Source organism: Hemicordylus capensis, chromosome 1 (genome assembly GCF_027244095.1).
Source record: "Hemicordylus capensis ecotype Gifberg chromosome 1, rHemCap1.1.pri, whole genome shotgun sequence".
Lineage (NCBI taxonomy): Eukaryota > Metazoa > Chordata > Lepidosauria > Squamata > Cordylidae > Hemicordylus > Hemicordylus capensis.
In genome coordinates this window covers 422,157,617-422,181,888 of record NC_069657.1, presented here as the reverse complement: position 1 = coordinate 422,181,888, position 24,272 = coordinate 422,157,617, and the positions used below count along the sequence as shown (strand labels likewise).

Here is a 24,272-nt window from a genome sequence, read left to right as displayed (position 1 = left end):
ATGGAAGGTTTTCCTCTGTTTTCTGTTTTGTGACACAAGAGGAATAGAATTCCTCTTAAAACCTGTGCCATTTTTGATGCCAAATTAATATTCTCAAATTATTACTAAAACCCTGATTCCAAAGTGTACAGTTCTGAAATATTCTTGGTATTCTATTAATTGGATGGTCTACCTAAAGGATACATATCTTGTTCTACTGTGGCTACCATTTATGTTATCAGTTCTGTCAAGCTGGAAATTACTTACTGCTGCATGCTACAGAGCTGTTATTTTAAATTATTATTATTTTGTTTGTTTGTTTTCTACCTTCTCATCCAAAAGTCCACGAAGAGGCTGGAGACTGAGGATTGGAATTGCTCAAGATTTATATATATATATACTTCCTAATCTAATAGCATTGATTTGGCTTGTGTGCCTTAATTCTTCATTTCAGGAGTTTTTTGTCATTGAATTTCTCTGCTTTTTACACATCAGATACTTGCACAATAATATGTATGGATATATACATATGGCATCGTTAATGTGCACAGTGCTTTTCAGAGTAACAGCAAAACAGGTCTCTGTCCCAAAGAATTTGCAATCTAAAATACATAACAGAGGAAGATGAAAGCAAGAGTTATAATTTTCCTACAATGCAAAGGAAGCAGGTTCAGTTTTTTTCTCTGCACTCTAAAAAAATTCTAGTGAATTCTAGAAATTCTAGTGAAACAAACTACCAGTGTAGTCTGCTTCCTGCGACTTCCTGTTTAGACTTTGAGCTGATCTAAGCCGTGCATTAAATGTGGCATTTTTATTATTCACACAAATATTCTGGACAGATTCAGGCGTAACTCTAATCCACAATTAAGCTATGGTTTAGCGTTGCTATCATGAGCCTCAGGGTCACACACTTCCTCCCCTTCATGCAAGAAGAGAGGAGCTTTGCAGCTTCCATTTATGGTTTAAAACAAATCAGTATTTAATCATGATTTAGTATTCTCTCTGAACTACTGGTGACTTGAATTTTCAACAGAATTATTTTTGGCATATTTTGAGTCACCACTGGGATTATAGGGGGTAGCCTACCAAAAAACGTCTGCAAATTGTTTAGAGGTTTACTCTGTTTTTTTCCTTACAGAAAATGCTGCAACTCTGTGGGCGGTGGCAGCAGTGCTTCAAGTACTTCTGCTTTGCCATGCTTTCTCCCAGAATGCACATGGAATGATGCAATGTCGTGACATCACGTCATTCCCTGTTCCATTTTGGGAGAAGCAAAATCACTTGAAGTGCTGCTTCTGCTACCCATTACAGAGTTGTGGCATTTTCTGTAAAGAGAGGGGAGAAAAGGTAAGGCCTTCCATCCTGAAAAGTTTGAGGTTTTGTGGATCACTTTTTTAAAAAAAAATGGTGGTGTTGTTTTTTTTAAACCCTTTTGAAAAGCCTACCCAAAAAGCTCTCCAATTTTCGCTGCCTGCAAAAGAAACAGCTTTAAAAAAAAAAAAAAAAGCGGGGGCGTGGTTACAGCAGCATTCATCTAAACTGGCTTCTATCAAGCTGTTTAACAACTAACTGTTTAACAGCTTCCACCAATAAATAATATCAGGTTCAGAGCTTATTTGCCACAGATCTCAGAACCATTTTTTAGTTCAGCCCTGGAACAGGTCAGATATTACTATGCTTGCACACTCGCCACATCCAATAATACCATTGCCAGGTTTTACCATTTCTATATATTTAAGGAAAAGGGCACATCTGAAAACCAGTTTCTTGTGCTCTTGGTTGGGAGCTTTAGTGCTCAACTGGGAGGAGAACAAATGTTCCCCAAAAGATAGGTATCTCTTCTAGAAGACCCCCACACTCAGAATGGGAAGCAAGGAAGCAGTGTGGACCACGTGGTGGTCTTCATGTTAGTAGGACTACAAGAAACTTGTCTGCTCATAACTACAGAAAAAGCCTGCATTTTGAGAGGGTTCTAGCATTCTCTCCTCCTCCTCCTCCTTCTTGACCACATCTTTTTCTTTGGTATATAAGAGGCTTCTTCTTCCATTCCCTATCTTCTTAAGACTCTACCCTCATATCCTGCATCGAGCCTGCATCTCTGAGTGTTCTACTTGTATTTGTTTTCAGACGTATCAATATTGGATCAAGATTCCAGGCTGATATCCCTGAACTTAGAGATATAGCATCAGTCGGGAAAGAGGATCACAAAGCAACTTTAGTTTGGCAACCATGGCCAGACCTGGAAGATAAAGCTTTCCAACAAAGAGGTACCGTATTCTGCTTTTAGAGGTTTCCTTTTTAAAGACCTCTGTCTGTGTCAGCTGTTCTCGGACACAATTTGTACTTGAAGGTACCACTTAAAGGCTTGAGTGTAAAGGTGCCTTGTAAGTGGGCCTTGTACAGGGTGTGGCTAGAATTGGAACCAGAATGAGTGGCAGGCTACTGAGAGCTGCTGGTTACCATGGCGATGAGAGGATGTTGGGATGGGAGGTGACAATGGCAGAGAGATAAAACAGTTGAAGGGAGTGACAGACAAAATAACGGATAGGAGGCCAAGGAGGAGGAGAAAGCTTAGTCTGAGTGAAAGGAAAAACAAATCAGACCCTAGAAGGCAGATAGTGAAGGGAATTGTTACTCAGTGTCCGAGTGAAGCCTGGTACTGAAGAAAGGGAGTTCAACAGTGGGAGTTCAACACTGTTTGAGGCAGCTTGTCAGAAGCCGGTGGGAATTATGAGCCTGGCATCTGGGGAGAAGGCTGCCATGGCCATGGTCAAGATGTTGACTTCTCTCTGTCTGTTTCTGTGAGTGTATGGAGCATGGTGGGGAGTTGATTAGGTAATGGAAAAACAGAGTGGAAGCAGCTACATTTCAGGTCTAAGGAAAATTAATCTCTTTAGGGAGGGGAGTGGAGTGGAGTGGTTAGCCACTACATATTGGGAAGTATTAATGGTTTTTAGTGTATAAAGGCTACACGTTACTTTTAATGCGTTAGGGCCCATGGATTGGGACTATAGTGGGGGTAGGGAACTTTAACCCTATTCCTCCCATGGTCCCAATGTCGATCAGGTCCCCAAGACTGCTCTTTTGCCAAGGGAAAAAACAGCTGTCATTGGCATCACTAGGAGCTTTTCTCCTTGGCAAATAGAAGCTGTGGAGTGGCCGGTCTGGATGGGGACAGTTGCAGGAGGGAAGGATTAAAACCTTACCCCTCATGGTCCCATTCGGTGAAAAACTTAATCTGGCTGCTTTTTACCAAAGAAAATTGAATCACATCAAGGCCAGTGACATGATTAAGATCACCTGTAGTTTTGCTCTCAGCTTAGTACACTAATTAATCCGTGTTTGATTACCCAACCTTTGATTCCTCACTTCAAAATAATGCAAATGAACTTCTTTTGATAAACTAATTAGTTGTGTATTAAAGTCTAACACAATCCATGTTAAGTAGTGTTTGAACACCATCTCCACCTTTCTCCAAAGAGAGAGGAGAAACAAAATTGTAGAAACAAAATTGAGTCCAACCCATTCCATGAGCAGAATTCAATTCATTGAAGTTAGAATTCAAGTTTCTGTCTGGGCAGTGCACACCTGTATTGGTATTTTGGTCCATATTCTTAAAACTGTATTGTCGTTGGGAGTGGAATCTTTGTGTTGGCTTTATGGCGTCTTTTTGTGAGAGGTTGTGTGCTCACTGAAGGGCTGAATAAAGTGTTTATTTTTGATTCTTTTCTTACAGCAGCCAGCCTCTTAAATATGTGTTGCTCAAGTGTACTGCCTGGTGGAGGAACCAATCTGGAATATGGCTTGCATTCTCTCTTTGAGGCTAAAGGGGATGTTATGGTAAGAGACATTCATTTAAGCCTTTCCTCCACCATGAATTCACAGGACAGCTTTAGTCAACCCATTCGCTCTGTTAGCATCGGCTCACTTATAATGCTGGCCTTTCTCATAGGACTGTTGCATGGATTACAGAGGAGCTCTATGAACACTTGGAGAAAGTGTGATGTAAATACCTTGCTATATTGTTGTTGTTAATAATGTCTGCTGTTCTGCACACCAGTATGTTGTTTTTGGACCCTCCAGGGCTGCTGCGTAACTTGTAAGTTTCTCGGTCCTGATGGTGTAGCATGAGAGGGTAGCTGTGGAACGACTTAAAGCCACCTCTGGGCACCTGCAGCACTACTTTGAGCAGTGTTAAGTTGTGCTACACTTTCTAGGCTGCCTTCCAAGTTGCACAGCAGCCCTGGCAGATCTCTTATGCCGATGGTTCTGCTGCATAGATTGTCAGCAGATGGTTTTATTCCTTTATTTGTTCATTGATTCATTTATAGTTAGATTTCTATACACCTTTCATAATTCATTCCAAGACAGTTTACTAGGGTAAAAGACGACAGTAAAATCCATAGAATGGCATTAAAAATTACCAGCAATACGGACCATAAAATCAGAGACAAAGCAGCAAGATAACAGAGAATCAGCACCCCCTATGGGGCAAAGGCCTGAACAAACAGCAAGCTCTTTACTTGCTTCTTAAAAGCAACCAAGAAAGCCAAGGAATGGACTCCACTGGGGAGCATTCCAAAGCCTGGGGCCATAACCATGAAGGCCCCGCCTTGTGTGCATGAGACAACCAAGTTTCTCTCAATGTTGGCACACAGAACAGGGAAGGGAGCTGGTCTTGTGGTAGCAAGCATGACTTGTCTCCTTAACCAGGGTCTGCCCTAGTTGCATATGAAAGGGAGACTAGAAGTGTGAGCACTGTAAGGAGCCACTCTGGGAAGAGCATCTAGGTTTCAAGTTCCTTCCCAGTCATCTCCAAGATAGGGCTGAGAGAGATTCCTGCCTGCAACCTTGGAGAAGCCGCTGCCAGTCTGTGTAGACAATACTGAGCAAGATGGACCTATGGTCTGACTCAGTATATGGCAGCTTCCTATGTTCATTCCTATGTTCCTATGCCCTCTCTATTGACCTTGTCAGGCAGGCAGGACCATCTGGGAGGAGGCAGTCCTTTGATGATGATGATGATGATGATGACAACGAACAGTTTGTATACAATTGAGCATGATTTATTATATTCTTCTTTTGTCCTACAGGTTGCTCTGGAGATGCTTCTTTTGTTGAAACCAACAAGAGTGAAATCTCATCCTCTGGCAAATTATCACTATGCTGGTATGTTCCTAAACAATTGGATAAAGAGTACTTGTTAGCTCTCCATGCATGCGGGTCTAAGTTGTGGATGTACCTATGACAGAAATTCACCTGACAGGTGCCATCTGCTGACCAGCTACAGAAAGGAATAGATGGGTGTTAGCTGCCCTGCAGTTCAGAACTTGGCAACAGAGCTGAATTTTACTACTTGCAGTCACATAGACAGCCTATGAAACATCTTTGCATTATTGCCACTTAAGAAACTGAGTGTTTCTCAGGCTTTCTAAACCTGCTCTACTTTTGGTACCCCAACACTCAACCCTGTGTTCCACTGATGGTCCATTGGAGATCTGCATACTCGGTCATCTACATGAAAGTGTATGTGAAGGCAGTAGTTTCTCCTTTCCTTCCATGAAAGTTCACCTGTCCCTGTAGCCCCAGTGTTTCATGCCTGTGTGCCACCTCTAGCTTTTTCCTGAGTGACGGCTGTGTCTGGAATGCCACTCCTTTGCTGGTGTGGAGGCAGAAAGCTCTTCAGAACCCTCTCTTTCCCAGAATTTAGTACATTCCTTTGTGCAACCCATTTGGAATCCAGTGTACAGTTTTGTCTTGAAATACATGCAGAAAAAGCAACCAAAATGATCGGGGAGTTGGAGTGCCTTATTTATGAGGAAAGGCTAAATCATTTTGGGCTTTTTAATTTGCTGGGGGGGGGGCGCACTGAGAGGGAGTGGGGACATGATAGTGTGGGGTGACGATCAGCTCTCCAGCTGTTGTTGAACTACAACTTCATCATCTCCAGCCACAGTAAATTGCAGCTGAGTATAATAGGAGTTGTAGTCCTGAAGCCATTTAGATAGCCTCAGATCGGCCACGATTGTGATAGATGTTTATAAAACTCTACATGGTCTGGAGAAAGTGGGGGGAAGTTGTTCTCCCTCTCATAATACTAGAACTTTGGGGGTGATCTAATAATATTGATGTAGATTCAACAGAAAGTACTTTCCATGATGGATAATTAATTTGTAAAATTCACTCCCAGATGTGATGATGGCCACTAGCTTGGATGGCTTTAAAAGAGAACTAGACAAATTCATTGGAGAAGGGTCTATCAGTGACTATTGGTCAGGAAGCCAATATGAAACTGCCATTTTCCGAGGCAGGAGAAGGCTAGTGCTGTGGAAACAGGAAGCTAGACTAGATGGATTCTGCTCTGACCCTGCAGGACCCTCAGGTTCTTTTGAGATGTCCTTGTCGAATCTTAAATGGCCCATGTACAAGCTTGTGTTGTAGCAGAGCTAATGGCTAATGTGCTACAGTTTAGTTTGGTTTAGAGGAAAGAGAATCATTTGACCATCAACATACACTTTAGCTTTATTCAGGCATTAGAAAGAAGGCCGCTCAACATGGTTACACGTGTCAAAAGTGGATTGCAAGTCCCAGCCTGGCATGTTACTCACCCGCCTCCTGTCACTGCTCACGGAAACAGCTAGGGATGTGAAGAACTGGTTCGAACTCTGTGGCCCGCATGGCAAGGACGCGGCTCCGGCATCCACTCAGGCCCCGCTGCTGTGGGGAATGCCTGATTTCAGAGGAGCTGCTGGCAAGGTGCTCTCTTGTCGCCCCCACCCAGCCACCCTCAGAAACCTTTAAAAGGCAGGATTCCCCTTTGCTTGTAAATCCTCACCGGATTCCCCTTAACAAGCATAGCCCCTCAAACCAGTTTGAACAGTTTCAACCTGCTTTGAACAAATGGACCAGGTTCAAATTCAAACCAAACCGCCAGAAACAGTTCCGTACACACTCCTACAAATGGCACCATTTGCTTGAAGAGAAGCTCTCTAACCACAATTGTAAACACTTCTGTGGCTGGCAGCCTCTGGCAATCCAGGCTACCAATAATGGAAGTGTTTGTAGTCTCGATTAGAGAGCTTCCCTCTTCATGCACATGCTGCCGTTTTCATGAGCAGTGACAGGAGGAAGATGAATGATGTGCCAGGCCAGGACTTCCGTCCCGCTTTTGACACTTATAACCATATTGAGCAGCATTCTTTTGAGTGCCTGAATAGGCGGTATTATTTATACCTGCCCTTTTCACTACATGCTATTTATGCCTGCTCTGTTTCACTTCAGGATCTGACAAATGGACACCCCTGGAAAGAAAGCTGTTCAATAAAGCGTTATCCACATTCAGCAAAGACTTCATTTTGGTACAGAAAATGGTAAGATGGCCTCTGTTCTTTGGTCTGGCATTTTCTGATCTTTTGGCTACTGGCTGCTTATTATTTAATGTCTAAGCTGGGGATAGACCATCAAGACAATTTAATATTCAGGAAGCTGGAAGAAGGAATTCCACACATTTGGCCTAGGAGAGGCCTCACGGATTTGGTTTGGTTTACTATGCCAGTCATATTGAATGTGAAACTGTTGCTTAAGTTAGAATGGAAAAATGCAGGTGGGAAGGAGTGGGGAAAGAGCCAGTATTGTGTACTAGAATGCTGAACTCTGGTTAAGGAGATGTGGGTTCAGTTTCCCCATGCAACTATGAAATTCTCTGGGTAAATATGCGCCAGTCATTCTCACCCTTTCTGCCCTACCTTGCAGGGTGGTGGTTGTCAGGATAAAACAAGATAATCCCACTGTGTACAACCCAGAGCTCTGTGGAGTTTGGAAGGATACAAATGAGTGTGTGGGGGGAAATTCAGTAAAATCCAAAACCCAGTTTAAATTTTCAATTTTTCCTCTGACCTCAGAGTTGTGACAAAATGCATCAAGTTCACCTAGGCATGAGAGATTACCATTTTTGTTTTTATGTAGAATTGCACAGGGCAATTGTACACTGCACAATAAATGTTGCATTATCTGAATTATTTGCTTCCCTGTAGGTGAAGTCTAAGACAGTAGCACAGTGTGTGGAATACTACTATACTTGGAAGAAAATCATGCATTTAGGACGGAAGCACAGAACACGCCACGCAGAAGTAAAAGATGAATGCCCGGTAAGTGAGTTTAGGAACTGAAATTGTACCCTCCAGATTGGTTTTGTGCATATTATTAGTTTGCCAGTGCTAGAAAAATATGTAATTTTTCTTTTGATGGTGCAGTTCTAGTGTATTTCTTCATTCATCCATGTATTGGTGTTTGTACCGATTTTCCCACTTCAGATGTTCCATTACTATCCCTGGGGTATCATTATCTGAAGGAGGAAAACTAGCACTAATTTCTGTACACTGATGCAAATGTCAGTGTAAAGACAGATATAACTTTCATAGAACAGGAGGAATTTGATGGAAAGCACCCTTACTGTTTTCAGTATAAATGACTTCGTGTCCTAGGGTGAGCTTAGGAATGCAGGGAGGTAAGAACCAACCCTCCCTGCCCCCCCCCCCGCCAAATACAAGAAAGCAAAAATTAGGAGGAAACAGCTACTTCAGGCAGAAACAAGTAGAATTCTGGTGTTTGGGAACCTCTGCTTGTTTCCAGAGGGGACAAATGGATTGGACTGGTGAAGGTTTGTGTTCATCTCATGCCCAAGATTCACCTGCCTCATTTGCCTAGCAGCTACATCATGGGTAGGCAACCTTGGGCACTCCAGCTGTTGTTGAACTACAACTCCCATCAACCCTCCCATCTAAAACCCCTTTGAATTTCAGACAAGTGGAGAAGATGATGAATTGGAGGATGAGGAGCAAATGGAGGAAGAGAGAAAGTCCGTCAAAGAGGAAATTGACATTCAGAATTCTCCTGACTTGCCAGCTATTGCTGTCACTGCACCCATTAACCTGCCATCCCTGCAGTGCCTCACACTTCCTGTAAGCTCTTTTGCCTGTGAAATGCCAGAGTGTGGAGCTGTAAGTATATTTAATCATATTGAAAGCAGTGCAGATGTACGTACGGGGGGTGGGGGGGAGGATGAATGGTTGTCTTTTAGGTTCTGTGGCAGAAATTGGGGGCAAAATGCTTAACTTTCATTTCTCAAGAAAAACCATTCCTGATGGTTGCCAAGATAGCAGTGTCTAACGAAATCTCAGAATCTGTGGCAAGAGAGAATAGAGGCTGGAAGAGATTTCCCCATTTTTTTCCAGAGGGTGTGCAAAGCAGCTTACAAACTGACAGAATGGATAAATAAGCAATAAACTAACACACACACAAAACCAGCAGCAGCAATTAATAGGCAGTGGATACATTTGAACACAGCTTGGCGGAGGTTGGGCTTCACTGAGCTCCTGGGTCATTGCAATGTCGGAAGCAAGCAGACCCCTCTGGAGCGGGTGTTCCAAAGAAGTGGCACCACCATGGAAAAGGCCCCTACTCTAGTTGCCACCCACCTAACCTCTGAAATAAATACATGCACATTTATTTTGTATAAATTGGGGGAAGTGTGCATTTCATGAATCCTTTCTTCTCCTGCATCTACCAAGATTGGACACTATTGTATACGTTACACAGACTGTATAGAGAAATGTATCAGGAGGCTGTTTCCAGTAGCAGTCAGTCAGATGCATGAAGGCAACAGTCCTCCTGTGTTATGTGTCCCCAGCATCAGGTGTTCAGAGGTAATGTATACTGCCTCTGAACAAGGATGTTCCATTAAGCTGGCATAGCTAGCAGCTGTGCTCTGATCAACAAGCCAGTGAAAATTATCACCAAGCCCTGATCAAGGGAGATGGAATGTGAAAAGCTGACATTTTGATTCAATTGATCCCCCTACTGCATTGCAGGACTAGAAGAACAATGGTATTGATAAATGGAATGGTGAACTGATCCAGCAGGACTATTCTTGATATTTTTTTTAAGCAAGCAAGCAACAAATCAAAATCTTTCCTTTTTTTTATTATTGTGTCTGGTTTTAAGTGTATTTTATGTTCATGATCTTGAGCATCTTAATACAAAATGACAAGGTGGGATATTAATATAATACCTAAAATATAACTGAAAGCATTTGATATTTATTGCTTTTGTGTATCATACTTCTGAGAACCATCCTGTGGTTTTGTTTGGTTTCTTGCTCCCTAGATGTTCAGCTCCAGACAAGCTCTGAACGGCCATGCTCGCATTCATGGGGGTACAAACCCTGTGGTGAAAACCCGTCCTGGCAGCAAGCAGAAATCCAGCTCCCAGAATGAGCACTGCTCCGTCAAAAGTTCCCCAGCCCACAGTACAACAAGTGGTGAGGCTGATCCGCCTACAGTTTTCCCCTGTAAAGAATGCGGCAAGTGAGTACCGTTTTGTCCATGGTATATACAGAGTTCCTCCTTTTTAATGAAAAACCTCTTGGAGAACAAATTCCCACCAAGTTTGGGGTGGGCATTTCTGTGAGCAGGGCTCATGCCAGTGGTGACTGCGCCAGAAACAGTGGCAAAGTTTTAATGTGGTGTGTATTAAGTTGGCATTCAGTGATCCTTAGGTAAATCTTATGCTCATTTTGCCATGAGGCCAAGCTAGGTGTGATAGTAATCACATTACTACTGCTTTTTTTCTTCTCCTCCCTCCCCCCCCCTTTTTTTTTTGTCTTGGGTATATATATTGTTTTAGAGATTAAGATTGGGAGGGAGGGAGGGAGTGTGTGTGTGTGTGTGTGTGTGTGTGTGTGTGTGTTTCTTTTGGAAAAAGTTATTTGATTTCTAGTAAAAGGGCCTGCAGTTGACAAGCCCATGAATGTCTTGTCTCTCTGTCACGCCAGGCTTTTTCTAGTTCTAGGAGGTCTCATTTCCCATGCTTTCCAATGGGAGGATGTGTCTGCATTTTCTGGGCCATTAATGAATTGGGGGGGGGGGATTTAGGTATGTTTGTGTTTTGTAGTGTGGGTAAGGTCTGCTAACTGAGCAAAGGGGCACTTTTTTAAAGTGGTGCTTCTCTTTATTGAGTAGGGAAAGAGCAACTGGTCCCCTATCCAGCACAGCATCCCTCCAGTGGCTGTTGCTGGTGTCTATTTTATGTTTCTTTTTACACTGTGACAGGCATCCATTTTTATTTATTTTTATTTCTCTATGTAAACCACTGTGGGGACTTTTGAAAAGCAGTATATAAATATTCGTTGTCTGTAACCTATCTGCAAAAACAGCATATTTCTATCTTTCATGGTTTGTCCTGGGAGTTTCGTGTCAGTTAGTGAGGGCTTGCAGCTTGCAAGCAGCTTAACCTCTTATCTGTCTGTGACTGTAGGCTTTTCCTAGCTCTGTAAAGCCTCATTTCCCCATGCTTTTCAGTGGGGGAGTTTTTCTAGATTTTCCAGGAAAGTAATGGATTTTTCTGGGGGTTTGGATATTCTTGGTAGTCTGGACGAGGTCTGGAACCTACTTACAAAAATGGGACATTTTAATCTTTTGTGGTTTGTTCTGAGGGTTTCATATCAGTCAGTCAGTGAATGAGGCCCTAGCAGCTTTAGGTTATAGATACTATGAATGTTAATTGTATTGTTAACTGAAATGGGGGGGGGGATTTTAAATCACATTACTTGGCCATGTGTGAATGTACATGGGCACCCCAATCTAAATTGGAAGGAGGGGGGCTTTAATCCTTTGCCCTCATCATTGTCCTGATCCAGATTGCGTGTGCTCTCTCTCTCTCTCTCTCTCTCACCCACTCGCACATACACATGTGCATGCACACGCACTTGTTCCCATTTGCCCCAGGAGTGATGCTCCTATTGGTGTTAATGAGGGCTTTCTTCCTTTTGGCAAACAGCAACTGTGGAAAGCCCTGGAGTTAAAAATGATCATGGGGGAAGGCAAACGGTTAAAGGTTCACACAGGGGCCTGATCTGGATCAGGGTTCCCTGCACTTGCTATTTACATATACAAACAAATATGGATTGAGAACCAAATGAAGTGATTTAACATCCTGTTTAGTTTTGATCATGATTAGCTTATAGGGTGGGAGTTTAATAATAATATTTAGCATTTATTTAGTGCTTTTGAGGATTCAAACCACTTCAAATGATGTATTATCTTGCTGTATTTCTTACAACAACCCTGTCTGGTAAATAATATGTTGACCCCATATAATATTGTAGATGAGGTGCTTAAAAGGTGCTAAAGCTAAGAGCAAGCAGCTTGCTTGTAGTTACAGTGAGTTCATGGCGGATGCAAGATTCAAACCAGGGACACTGAGCCCAGGAAACTCAGTCTTTTAGCCACTCCACAGTACCAGTTTAACACCCGTATGTTCTGCAAATCCCCTCTTGTGTATGTCTGGCAGGAAACGCTATTTATAAAATACTGAAGAGCCAGCATATTGTTGTGATTAGAGTGTTGAACTAGGACTGGGGAGACCTGAGTTCAGATGTCCTTTCGGCCATGAAACGCACTGGAATATAAATATTCATCTGCATTTGAATGCTGAGAATTATCCGATTTTAGACATGCATTGTTAATGCACATAACACACACGCACACACACACACTCAAAGTCTTGCTCCTGAAATATTTGCTTCTTATTTCCTCTCTCTCTTTCTTCCCTGTTAGGATGTTTTTCAAAATCAAAAGTCGCAATGCTCACATGAAAACGCACCGGCAACAGGAAGAGCAACAAAGGCAGAAAGCCCAGAAGGCCGCCGTTGCTGCTGAAATGGCCGCCACTATTGCGAGGACTACAGGGCCTGCTGGGCATGGCTTGATTCCACTGGATCACTTGGACTTGATAAAGCAGGTTGAACAGGCAGATGACCTGGACAGTGATGTTGTTCAGGAATTGGGAGAGGTCATTGACAGTACTGAAGTGATAGACCCTGACCTATTGCTGGATGAAGAAGACACAGAATTACTTCAAGATGATGTTGAGCTGTAGAAGACACAAGACCATTCTGTAAAATTAGGATGGCTGTTGAAATTAGTTTCCTCCACCAGGAGGACAAAGTGTCTACTTCCCTTTATTTTAAACTATTTGAATAGTTGGAATGCTTTATATCCAGGACTGGAAAAACCAATCTGAGTTTTGTTATAATTTTTTAGTCACAAGTCAACTTGGTTTGAAGGGTGGAAAACAGTTCCGTCGTTCCCCTTTTTCAAGGTATTTTGTCTCATACCTTGGAAACCAATTAGTACAGAGAAGTTCATGTTCTTGTTTTCATTTCCTTTCAGACTTTTTCATGAGAAGCCTAAGATTCTTTAACTCCTCAGGGTTCCTCCTCCCCGCAGAAAGTCAGTTTTTTACAGTGTGTTTCATTTTGTGCCTTTTGTTCTGGCTGCCAGACTTCCACAACAATGGCTCATGAAAAATGGTTTCAGATGGAAAGATAACTAATTGATAACTGCCCCTGCAATAAACACCTGACTAATGAATGATTTGGTGGCATCTGGAAGCTTTCTCCTTGATAAAATGCAGGGCAATCATTGCATTTGTGCTGGGGAGAGTGGCTTGAGCCAGGCAAGCGCTTTCCCATTGGCACAGAAGGCAAGGACCCAGAGGAAGGCTTCTAAGGCACATCTAGATGTCCTGTTACACGATGTGGACTGACAGCATATTGACTCATGGATTGACTTGGTAGTGTGTTCTGCTCTGCTTTGTTTGAAATTGAAAGAAATCTGACCAGCCACAAAACAACAGCCGCCAGATTAGGCCCTGTCAGCTTTTCCATTCCACTAAACCTTAAGCTTAAGGCTGTGTGTTTGTTTGCAAATGAGGCTAGTTAGATTGTGCACTGAGGAGTTTCAATTCTAATGAGATTCAGAAGGGATAGGGTCAGCAAAACCAGAAGTACTCTGAGACTGAAGACCAATGGGTCTTTGGACTCATGTTAAGCTGAGCTGCTGAGAAAAATCTCGCCCTGTTGCTGAAGAGTATTGGATTGGATAAGCATTAGTGATTAGGTGGCACTAAAATGTCTCTTGTTTAAATCACATTTGTTAAAAAGTTGCCCTTGAAAGTCCAGTGGTTTTCCTTTATGCTCCTAGCTATGCAGAAGCATCTTCCACACAGCAAGAAAAGTGCTGACCCCACAAAAAGAAGAAAAAGTGGGCGATGTCCACCATTAGGTAAAAACAATTGTAACTTTTAAAAAATGATCCTAAGCCTCAAGAAATAAACTTGTGCACCTTTTATGAGTTTGCATTTTGCACTACACAAAAATCTGGTGTGCCTCCAATGACAAACATATTGGGCAGCCAACTTGAGCTCATCAGCTGCAGACCCTCAGGCTGACTGTCCCTCTTCTATAATATGGTTACTGTGCTCTGATAGTATGTAAGCGTGTGCATGGTTGCTCTGATGCACACAAGAAACAAAATGGGATAATCCCTGCATGTGTGGAGCCGCTTGTCGTTTTGGATCATGGCCAAAGTGTATTGAAAGCTGCTGTTTTAAAACATTTTTGTTTGCTTTGGTTGGTGATGATAGTATAAATATGCTTAACCTTGAGCTTTTCTGCCTGCAGATACTCTGTCATAGGCTTGTTCTGGGAAGCTGCAAGTTCCAGTGAGCGTAGGTAGCTTTGGGAAGTTTAGGTTGGGCGGAACCTTTAAGACTCCAGTTGTAAAGTTTTTCTGAATAGAATATAAGACATTAGATGGCTTTTATCAAGTTTCACATCTTATAGCAGGCACTGAGATTCAGTTTTCAGAGATGATTCGTATTGCATTTTCACTTTTTGCTCTTTGTAACCATCTATGAGGCTGCAAATTAAGTCTGAATTTCATCCAAAGAACATAGTTATTGTCCTAGTCCTGTAAGTCCCTCTTTTACTATATTTATTTGTCTAAACATGCACAAATTGGGGTTTAAACCATATTAAAGAAAGGTAACATTTTGCGCTCACATTGTGCTAAATGAATAAAAGAGAATCAAAAACACTCCCTCCCTTCCTTCCCAGCATGCTTGGCCATGATCTAGCAAGTCAGTATGCTCATCTTTTGGCATCTTGCATCCCTTCTCCTCCGTTGCTAGCTGTGGGATTCTTCTCCAGGCATGGTTCCCTGGATCACTGTCATTGCTCATAAATCTGCAAAGTGTGCAGAAGAAGCCCTGAATTGATAAAACATCATTCTCCTAAGTTTTAAACAGGCATAAATATTTCCCAAAAATCCAGAGTATGAAAGATAACATAGTTGTTTTCCTTCCATGTCATTGTTTAGTCATCGTTTTCCTTCCGTGTAAAAGCTTTCCTTGGGGTAAATATATGATATCTACAGAGAGATATAGGGGTTTTGTTGTTGTTGTTTAAATCAAGATTAACTATACATGGCCAAATTCTGGAATGCCTACTGAGGTGCTGTGCCGATCATGGGTGACACTAGTGAAAGGTGTCTTTCCTTAGAGTAAATCAGTTAAATCATTTTCCAGCTCATGGTACAACTTAAAACTGCTCCCTGGTATAGAATAATCAACATTTGCCATTAATTTGTCAGACCTTTTTACCTCCTCCTTAAATTCCAGTTTAACAGCTGATGTATTCCCTAGAAAATAATTTAGAGAAAAGCCATATAATCCAACCTGCAAAGCTATTTTTTGAGACCTGCTGGGCAATCAAATGACAATTATTTGTGACCTCAGCTCTTTGGAAGCCTATTGTCTGCCATATGCATGAGTTCAAACCAGTGGGTTAGATCCAAAGGTGCCTTGCTCAAATGGAAAGGCACTTTTGCTTGCACAATGTTGCCCATAGTTTTGAATGATTCCCTGCCACAGTCCATCCCATGCTGTTCTGGATGGTCCCTTTGTCCTCAAGCATGGATTTGCAAGGGGCTGCAGTGAGACAGAGGAGGTGGGAAAGCCTCACTAAAGAACTTGATACTTCTCTAGATTCAATGTAATAACTGGAGAGGCCAATATATAAATCTTGCCTTAGAATCTTTCAATTGATCCTTCCAAAATGATTGATATTAATTATGTTTGACTACACGAGGAGGCGGTTTTCCCACTGTATCAGCAGACTATGGAAGGGCTTACTAAAACATAATGGTTCAAGATAGCATAGATTATTGTGTTCTGGGATATTTCTTCAATCTATTGCAGGGTGTATTGGTTATTCACATACATAACCGCAGACCTGATATCACTTAGTAGTAGCCTCACATTGAAAGGTATTCTCGGGGGGAAATGATCACAGCTTAAACCTTCATCCCAAGTACTATCACAGCATTCTCATGATCACTATCATAACTGAAGCTCTGGAGTATTTATATCTTTAAAAATGAGTAATTCCTAAATACATTTTTTTTAGAGCCTATAAAATAATTACTGAGATAATGACATAGCTTAAAATAACCAAAGAGAATCTCAAAATATCCCTGAAAGAGTATTGATGCTTGTGCCATGTTTATATGTAGATCCTGTACTTCTAAACATTTCAGTGATGAATACCATCTAAATATGAGTTAATTTTTGTCAAAATTTGAGGTTTTTGTTAATGGTTCATGTTTATTCTGGTATTGTTTCAGTAGTGAATTAGATTAAACTTGTACATAAAAGAAAAAAAGAAAAAAATATATTTTATGGAGAAATCTTATTTTCAAACATATTTAACTGCTGTTATATTGTTATAGAAAAGCTGTAAATTTTTTGGAATTGTAGTGTGGTGTAAAAACATTCTTTGGGGGAAATAAACATTTTAATGTAGGTTTTATTATTATTATTTTTAAAATGTTGCCTGTTACTGCTTAATTGCACCTGAATTGCATGTGGGAACTTCAGGATGTAATTTATTCAGGTTTGCACTGAAATACTATATGTTTCATAATATATGGTGGATTTTTTTCTTTTTGTTTTCTTTCCTTTTCCTTTATGGCAGTGGTGGTGATATATGGGAGGAATGCATCTTATCTGGTACATAACAAACCGCACTATGTAAAGAATATTTCAGCTTTTTCTTATATTGACAGATAATTGTATTTGTAAAGTCAAAGGGAATCTATGTAACAGTTTGCCAAAAAGAACAGTATTTTATACTTTTGATAAGATGTACTTTGTTAAATTTTTTGTTCACATGGGGAAACATTTCTTTTAAATAAATTAATCTGCATTGACAATGTTTTTAGTATTTTAAACAAGATTTTTAAAAAAATAGAACATATTTCCTGGTCTTCAATATAAATATCACCAGGGTGGCTTACAAAAACAGTAATTACTGGGGTGTGATGTCAGTGTCATGGACCCTTTAGGTGACCACATGCAATCAAATTCAGCATACATGTAGGGAGAGAATCATGAAGGAAGTCTAACACAGACATTTTGAATTGCAGAAGAGGAAACTTCTCCAAAAGGAGTATGGTGAAAAGAAAACTGAAAGGGAAAATCAGGAAAGACACTTCACTCCAGAATGCTTGGAGTTCACTCAAAACCACAATACTAGAAGCCCAGTTAGAATGTATACCCAAAATGAAGAAAGGTACCGCTAAGTCCAGGAGGATGGCAGCATGGCTAAAAGAGGAAGAAGACTTCCTTCCAAAATTGGAAGGCCTGCCCAAATGAAAAGAACAGAAAGGAACACACACACTGGCAAAATAAATGCAAGGTGACAATAAGGGAGACGAAAAGAGAGTTTGAGGAACATTTAGCTAAATGCATCAAGTGGGATAACAAAAACGTATTTAAATACATCAGAAGCAGGAAACCTGCTAGGGAGGTGATTGGACCATTAGACAATGAGGGACTGAAAGGGATTATTAAGGAGGATATGGAGGTTGCAGAAAAGCTAAATGAATTCTTTGCATCTGTCTTCATGGCAGAGAATACTGAGTATATACCTGTTCCTGAACCAGGTTTTTGGGGGGCAGAGGCTAAAGAAAGTCAAGATAGAAGTGACAAGAGATGATCTAAACTGTCTGGCCAGATTTGCAGATGACACTGAACTATTTAGGGTACTGAAACCCAAACAGAGTGAGGAGCTCCAAAGGGATTTCTCCAAACTGGGTGAGTGGGTGACAGAATGGCAAATGCAGTTCAGTGTTGGCAAGTGTAAAATGATGCACATTGGGATGAAAAAACCCAACTTCACATATACACCGATGAGATCTGAGGTGTTGGTGACTGACTAGGGGATTATTCACACATGGCTTCATGCTGTGGGGTATCTGAAGAGCAAATTTGCTTTACAGCAGATTCACAGATGTTTAATTCAGGGGATTAAAAAGACGGTTCACATAGGATCAGCTCCTCTCCACAATCCCTGCAGATCTTTTCCCATGCACATTCCCACCGCTTGCTCTGGGTTTTTTATCCAACCAATCAGGCGAGAACGTTTTTGTTGTTAGTTTGACAGCGGGAGCAAGAGTAACACTCGTATTCACGCACTCTCTCTCTCTCTCTCTCTCCTCCCTCCTCGGTACCGACTCGCCATGGCCAAGCAATCCCCACTCTGATCACGTACACAGAGGGAGGCAGCGACGACAGCTGTGGGGGAATAGAGGAACCCAGCCACGGCCAAGGAGGCACCCCGCCCCCCCGCTCCCCTCCACTCACTCTCTCACTCACTCCCCTCTAAGGGTTGGTTGGTGTGTGAGGTGTTTATGGCGATAGTGGTGACTTATGGGATTAGCTTCAGCCACTCTTCCCCCGCTCTCTGGCGCTACATGTTCACTGCACTGAGGAGGAGATTAAAAGAGGAGCCAACTCCATTTCCAGCCCGGATTATCATTGTTATATTTTCTCCCCTCCTCCTCTTGTTCTGTGGGGGCCCAGCAATGGTGGCAGCGGATCCTCTGAGGAGGGGGGGTCTCCCCCTCTTCCAGCTCCCTCGCTTGGCTTTTGGTTGGATTCAGACAGCATTATACTCAGTGCTTGGGAGATGGGAAGTAATGATAGCTGGCCCCCGAGCTGAACTCTGTGTCCCCCCGCCCGCCCCAGTGCTCGCAATTGCAAACCTGTCCATATCCAACACAGCTGGCAAGCTCCCTTTCAGTTAGTTTTGAAAAAAGTGGAATTATTACTATGGTCCCCTCCACACATCTCTGCGGGGAAATACCAGAAAGCTCAGGTTTTTTAAAAAGCTGCTGCAAATAGAGGACTTTTTTACCCTGGCCATAATTCAGGCCAAGCAAGAATCCGTAGTAATTCTTAACAGTAATTCGGAGGAAAAAGAGAGTCCAGATAGCCTATTTTCAACATTCCACCATTATAAGCTCTGAACATTCTATTGCTTATAAAATCAAAACCATTTGTCTGATCTGCCTAGCTATCAGCACACATTCACTAGGTGACAAGAGACCCCTCCCCTGCAAATCTGGTGAAGATCCATTGAAGAATGGCTTAGATAAAGCAGTTTAAAGTGTTTCTCTTTTGAATGGGTTTAAAGGGTGGGTGACATTTTTTTCAGACTGAGGAAGTGCTGTTTAATTTATTTTGTAGTCCATTAGCATTGTTGCAGCCTTTAGACTGCATGCCAGAAAAGTGCCTTATGTATATCCCCCTGGGACCCAATTGATGGTCATTTTACAATTGATCCTCAATGTTGGGTTTTAAGAGGCAGGAAACTGCATTTTTTGTGCTAACAGAGTCTCTGAAGCAGCAAGTTTGAGGCTACAGTGCCCACAGTGCTGCCCACAATAAACATGGTGGCTAACTCACTGCTCTGCCCCTCCAGCTGCCCTGCTCCTGGCGCTCAAATGGCGCCCCATGTGCAGACAATGGACAGCTTTCCTGCTGGCCGCTGCCTGCTGCTGCCACTCCTGCCCACTGTTCCCTGCTGGAGCATGCCCCTCTCCCGTTCCGGTGTGCACCTTGCCCCAGCAAGCTAGTGTTCCCTGATGGCTGCCCCGGCCTCCAGTGTTCCCTCTAAGGCATGTGCATGTGCGCGCACTCACATGTTTTTTGATGTCCATTCAGTTAATTTTCGATCCCGCTCAGGTGGAATCAAGAAGGTCCCATTCTGAATACATGTGCACACACACACTGCCTTGATACTGCCGCTCAGAACAAAACTCATTCCGCACACAGATGAAAAAAATTAGAGAGAACATTGCTGGCCACCAGCATCAGGGTGAAGATGGACTCCACACATGTGCAGACTCCGCACATGCGCAGAGGCCATCTCAGCCCTGGGAGCAGGGCAGCCGGTAGGGAACACCAGCTTGTCAGGGCCAGGGCGAGAAGAGTGCCAGAATGGGTAAGGGAGGGTGTGTGTGTGTGTGTGAATGGATATGTTACTTGTATATGTTTACACTATTTTGCTGATAACACCATCCTAAAAGAAATTAAATCAAGCATTTTGTTATTTTTAATTATCATTGGCGGGTGTGTGTGTGTTCTTAAGAAAAAGGAAAAAATGAAGTACAGATGTAAAGTGAACACAAACTACCTGCTTCTTGTGGAGTCCACTAATTTCATTTACTTGTGTTTTTTTCAGGTGTGCATGTGTGGTGGGGAAGTGTGACTTTATCTTGATGGAAAGTTTTAAAAAGTTTTTGGTGTTCAACATCAGGAAATTCTACCTTGTGGTTTGGGTATACTCTTCCCCATAGTGTCTAACCAGATTTCCCTTTTTAAAACGCATGGAAATTCAGTAATCCAAAAACCTTTCATTTAAGATGAGAGCTAAGATGCTTTACATTTTCACATGTACTCTAAAAAGAATGGAAATTGCGAGTTAATGTGCCCTGATTACTGAATGTATATCTATGTAAATTGCTTTAAGAACTTCCATTGAAAAGCGGTATATAAATATCTGCCATATTTGTTGTATTATATAGCCAGCTCCAATTTCATGATATGTAAGATTCATAGAGAGCATTGCTGAATGACAAATAAAGGTCTCATTCAATGCACCTGAGGGTGGGGGATTAGCTTTGGATTTTGGGTTTCCAGAACAGCAGCCCTCTATAACTGGAGGGTAGTTTCAAAAGTAGTTAATGAGTGTGTGTGTGTCAAAACCTCAAAGATCATACTTAGTGTGTAATAAAGGATAGGGAGAGGAAAAAGTGGGAGAGCGAATGAAGATGAATAAAGTGCAGAGGGAATAGGCTATGAGGTGCACCTGTAGCAGAGAGAACAAGGGCGTTAATGGCTTTAAAATAAAATACTTACATGATGAAAATACTTTCCTACCATTAAAGTAGCAATATGGCTTTCCTGAGTTACTAAATATGTAGAAGGTGACTCTAGGGATTATTTGAATTATGGACCCCTGGACTAGATGAACCTTTATCTGAGCCTGCAAAGCAATTCTCATGTTAAACGTTTTTCTTCTAGAAATTTAGTGGAATAAGAGGCAACACTCATTCTGTGATGACCACCCCTCTTCCGCTCCCCCCAGCGCTATTTTTGTTCAAAAAGGTTTTACAGGGTTTTGTGGTGCTTCAAATATCCAGAATCAACAATGGAATCAACAAATATCCAGAATCAACAATGGAAGGGGAAAAATGAATGTTCTGCAGGCAACTATATTGTTTTTCATAATGATAGGGTCAACTCCAGGTTTCAGGAGGCCCACAGCAAACTGCCTTCCTGGGCTCCCTCCTACCTGAATGGGCCCTGCATGTCACTCTGTCGTCACCACCACATGCAGACCATGGATACAAAGGTTGTGTTGGGAAATCAGCAGGAAGCTCTTCTGAGGCCCCTGGGCAGCTTCACACCCCAGTGATCCTACACACACCCTTCAAGATTCAACTCTCTTCAAAATGTTTGGTTGCGATACAACATAATAAAGTATATTCGATTTCAATCGGTTGTGTCAACTGAACTCCTGATGGATGCTCCTAGTGCTTGAGGAGAAGCAAATGGCTTTTGTGGAGACAAACTTCTCCAGAATACTCTTTCCAGAGAGGCTTGCCTGGCACCAACTCTGTTGTCCCTTTGATGCCAAAGATATTTGCAATCTTCCAGGCTTTTAATCTTTGATGATACTGATATTGTTGCAAAATGGTGGGTCGCTAGCTGACTGGCCTGTAAGTTAATCATTATTAATGAGCAGTGCTTTGTGTGTGTGTGTTTTAAAAAGGTGCCAGTACTCTCACTTCAGTGCTGTGCAGGGGTGTATCTATGGTAGGGCAGGCAGGGCACATGCCCCGGGCGCAACTTGAAGGGGGGGCACCATTTTTTTAAATGAAAAAGTTTTTTTTTAATGGCCACCAAAAACAAAATGGCTGCCACGCATGCTCAAATGGCCTCTGCAAGGTCCTAGGCCATGCCAGGTCTTGCAGAGGCCATTTGAGCATGCGTGGCAGCCATTTTGTTTTTGGCAGCCCTTTGGCGTGCTCGTGACTTCTGGCCACTTCCAGCCGACGGGGGAAACGGGGCAGCAGGGAGGAACGCTGCCGCCCGGAGGGGCTTAAAATCAACAGCGCACCAGCGGGGGAAATGTGGCAGGAGGGGTGAGTACATCCTCTCCTGCCCTTAAAGTGCTACCCCCGTCGGCGCCTTTTCGTGCATATCCCTAGTAAAGTTATCTGAAAGATGGGTGTTGGATGTTTGGACAGGGGGCGCAATTTCAGTGCTTGCCCTAGGCACTATTTTCCCTAGATACACCTCTGGTGCTGTGTGGGTGTTTTTGGTGTGGTCAAGCTCCAAAAGCATCTTGCACGATCCTCCTAACCCCACTCCCTGCTTGGGATTGCAGAGACAAGAAGGGCTTTGCCTTCGTTCCCTACAGGGTGGCACTTGAAAATCCATGCTGTGATCCCAGGTGGGACAAGATGCCAGGACTAAGTACCAGTGCATACCATCACACACACAAAAGCATTGTTAATGACTGGAAAATCCTGAAGAGCTCCCATTCTAGAGCTCCCATCTGTCATGAACAAAGCTGTAAGAGGGCATACTTTCTGCCTCCTCCTGGCAGAGACTCATGAGAAGGTGTATAGTGACCTCATCCCCCTTTCCCCCCATCCCTGAAAAGCGGGGTCAGTGTGTGAGTCAGTGAAGGAAACAGTAGGCAGTTTCTACGTGAGAGGTGCAAATAAGCAAGATATTACAAAGACACCATAAATTTGTAGTTACTCTCCTTTCCAAGGAAACCAGAATCCAAAGTGCCTACAAACTTATAGAATATCTCAGCACTCAGGGAAGTGAGGTAACTGATGATACCTGAAACAGTGTAGCTATCAATATAATGCTGCTCTATATTTGTTTTTATTATTATACCTGTGTTTATTATGTATTTGTTTGACAATGTGTTTTATTACTGCAACAGAGTGGACTATGTTGGATGGCCAGGTTTGGGGACTAGGGATAGACTGGGACTTCTATTGGTGTACCAATCGCCCCACTGCCAGATCGAGTCCCTAACTGAGCTGACGGTCTTGAGTCCTGCAGGCTTGCGGTGCTGGGGGACTTCAGTGTCCACTTTGGGGCCAATTTGTCTGAAGCGGCTCAGGAGTTCATAGCAGCCATGACAACTATGGGCCTATCCCAAAGGGTCTTGGGACCGATGCACATTGCAGGTCACACACTTGATCTGGTCTTTCACTCTGATCAGGGTGAGTTCCATGGGTGGGGTCTCCTGTGATTTTCCCATTATCATGGACAGACCACCATCTGGTTAAGGTTGGACTCACAGTCACAACTGCGAGGGAATCCAACTGTAATGGGCTCCACCTTCGCAGGGGCGAGGGGCCCATTAGAATGGTCCGCACGAGAAGGTTATTGGATCCAATACAGTTCCAAGAAGCCTTGGAGGGATTTAGTGTTGGCTCTGCTGGTGATCCTGTTGATGCCTTGGTGGAGAATTAAAACAGCAAACTCACCAGGGCAATAGACATGATTGCTCAAGCATAGGCGTAACTATAGGGGGGCAGGGGGGGCACGTGCCCCGGGCGCCATCTTTTCTGGTCACGTGGGGGGCGCCGCCATGACAATTTTTTTTAAAATTTCTTGTTAATACAAATGTTTCCTGCTCAGTGCACCAGCGCTGCAGCAGTCAAGGGAGCGCGTCGGCGCCCCCTCCCCCATGAGCGGTCCCTTCCGCGCCGCCCGCACCCCCCCCCCCATTGCTTTGCTGGTGCCTGGCGGCCAGTCAGTGGCCTGGCTTGGCGGCAGCGGCGGGCGCTTGTGAGAAAAAAACTTAGGAAAATGTAGTATGTTGGGGGCGCGGGGGGGGCGCCATTTCAGTGCTTGCCCCAGGCGCTGTTTTCCCTAGTTACGCTTCTGTTGCTCCTAAGCATCCTCTCTGACCTGCTTCAAAATTGGCCCCTTGGTATATGGAATAACTATGAGGGTTGAAGCGGCAAGGTAGATGACTAGAGTGCAAGTGGAGGAAGATTCAACTCAAATCTGAC

General features: G+C 42.9%; 1 protein-coding gene across 9 annotated transcripts in view; it reads left to right on the top strand.

Annotated features, from left to right (window-relative positions):
• TRERF1 (transcriptional regulating factor 1) overlaps window positions 1–17,090 on the top strand; it is a 117,483-nt gene extending 100,393 nt beyond the window's left edge. For 8 of the 9 annotated variants that reach the window (XM_053310912.1, XM_053310930.1, XM_053310874.1 and 5 more), the window contains 8 exons: window positions 2,107–2,246; window positions 3,716–3,819; window positions 5,073–5,148; window positions 7,261–7,349; window positions 8,013–8,126; window positions 8,781–8,978; window positions 10,144–10,343; window positions 12,594–17,090. In XM_053310912.1, the coding sequence (XP_053166887.1) occupies window positions 2,107–2,246; window positions 3,716–3,819; window positions 5,073–5,148; window positions 7,261–7,349; window positions 8,013–8,126; window positions 8,781–8,978; window positions 10,144–10,343; window positions 12,594–12,915 (1,243 nt within the window). In that variant the 3' untranslated portion in view covers window positions 12,916–17,090. The remainder of the gene's footprint in view (window positions 1–2,106; window positions 2,247–3,715; window positions 3,820–5,072; window positions 5,149–7,260; window positions 7,350–8,012; window positions 8,127–8,780; window positions 8,979–10,143; window positions 10,344–12,593) is intronic. The other variant, XM_053310918.1, reaches the window with a different exon arrangement.
• The last annotated feature ends 7,182 nt before the right edge of the window (window positions 17,091–24,272 follow it).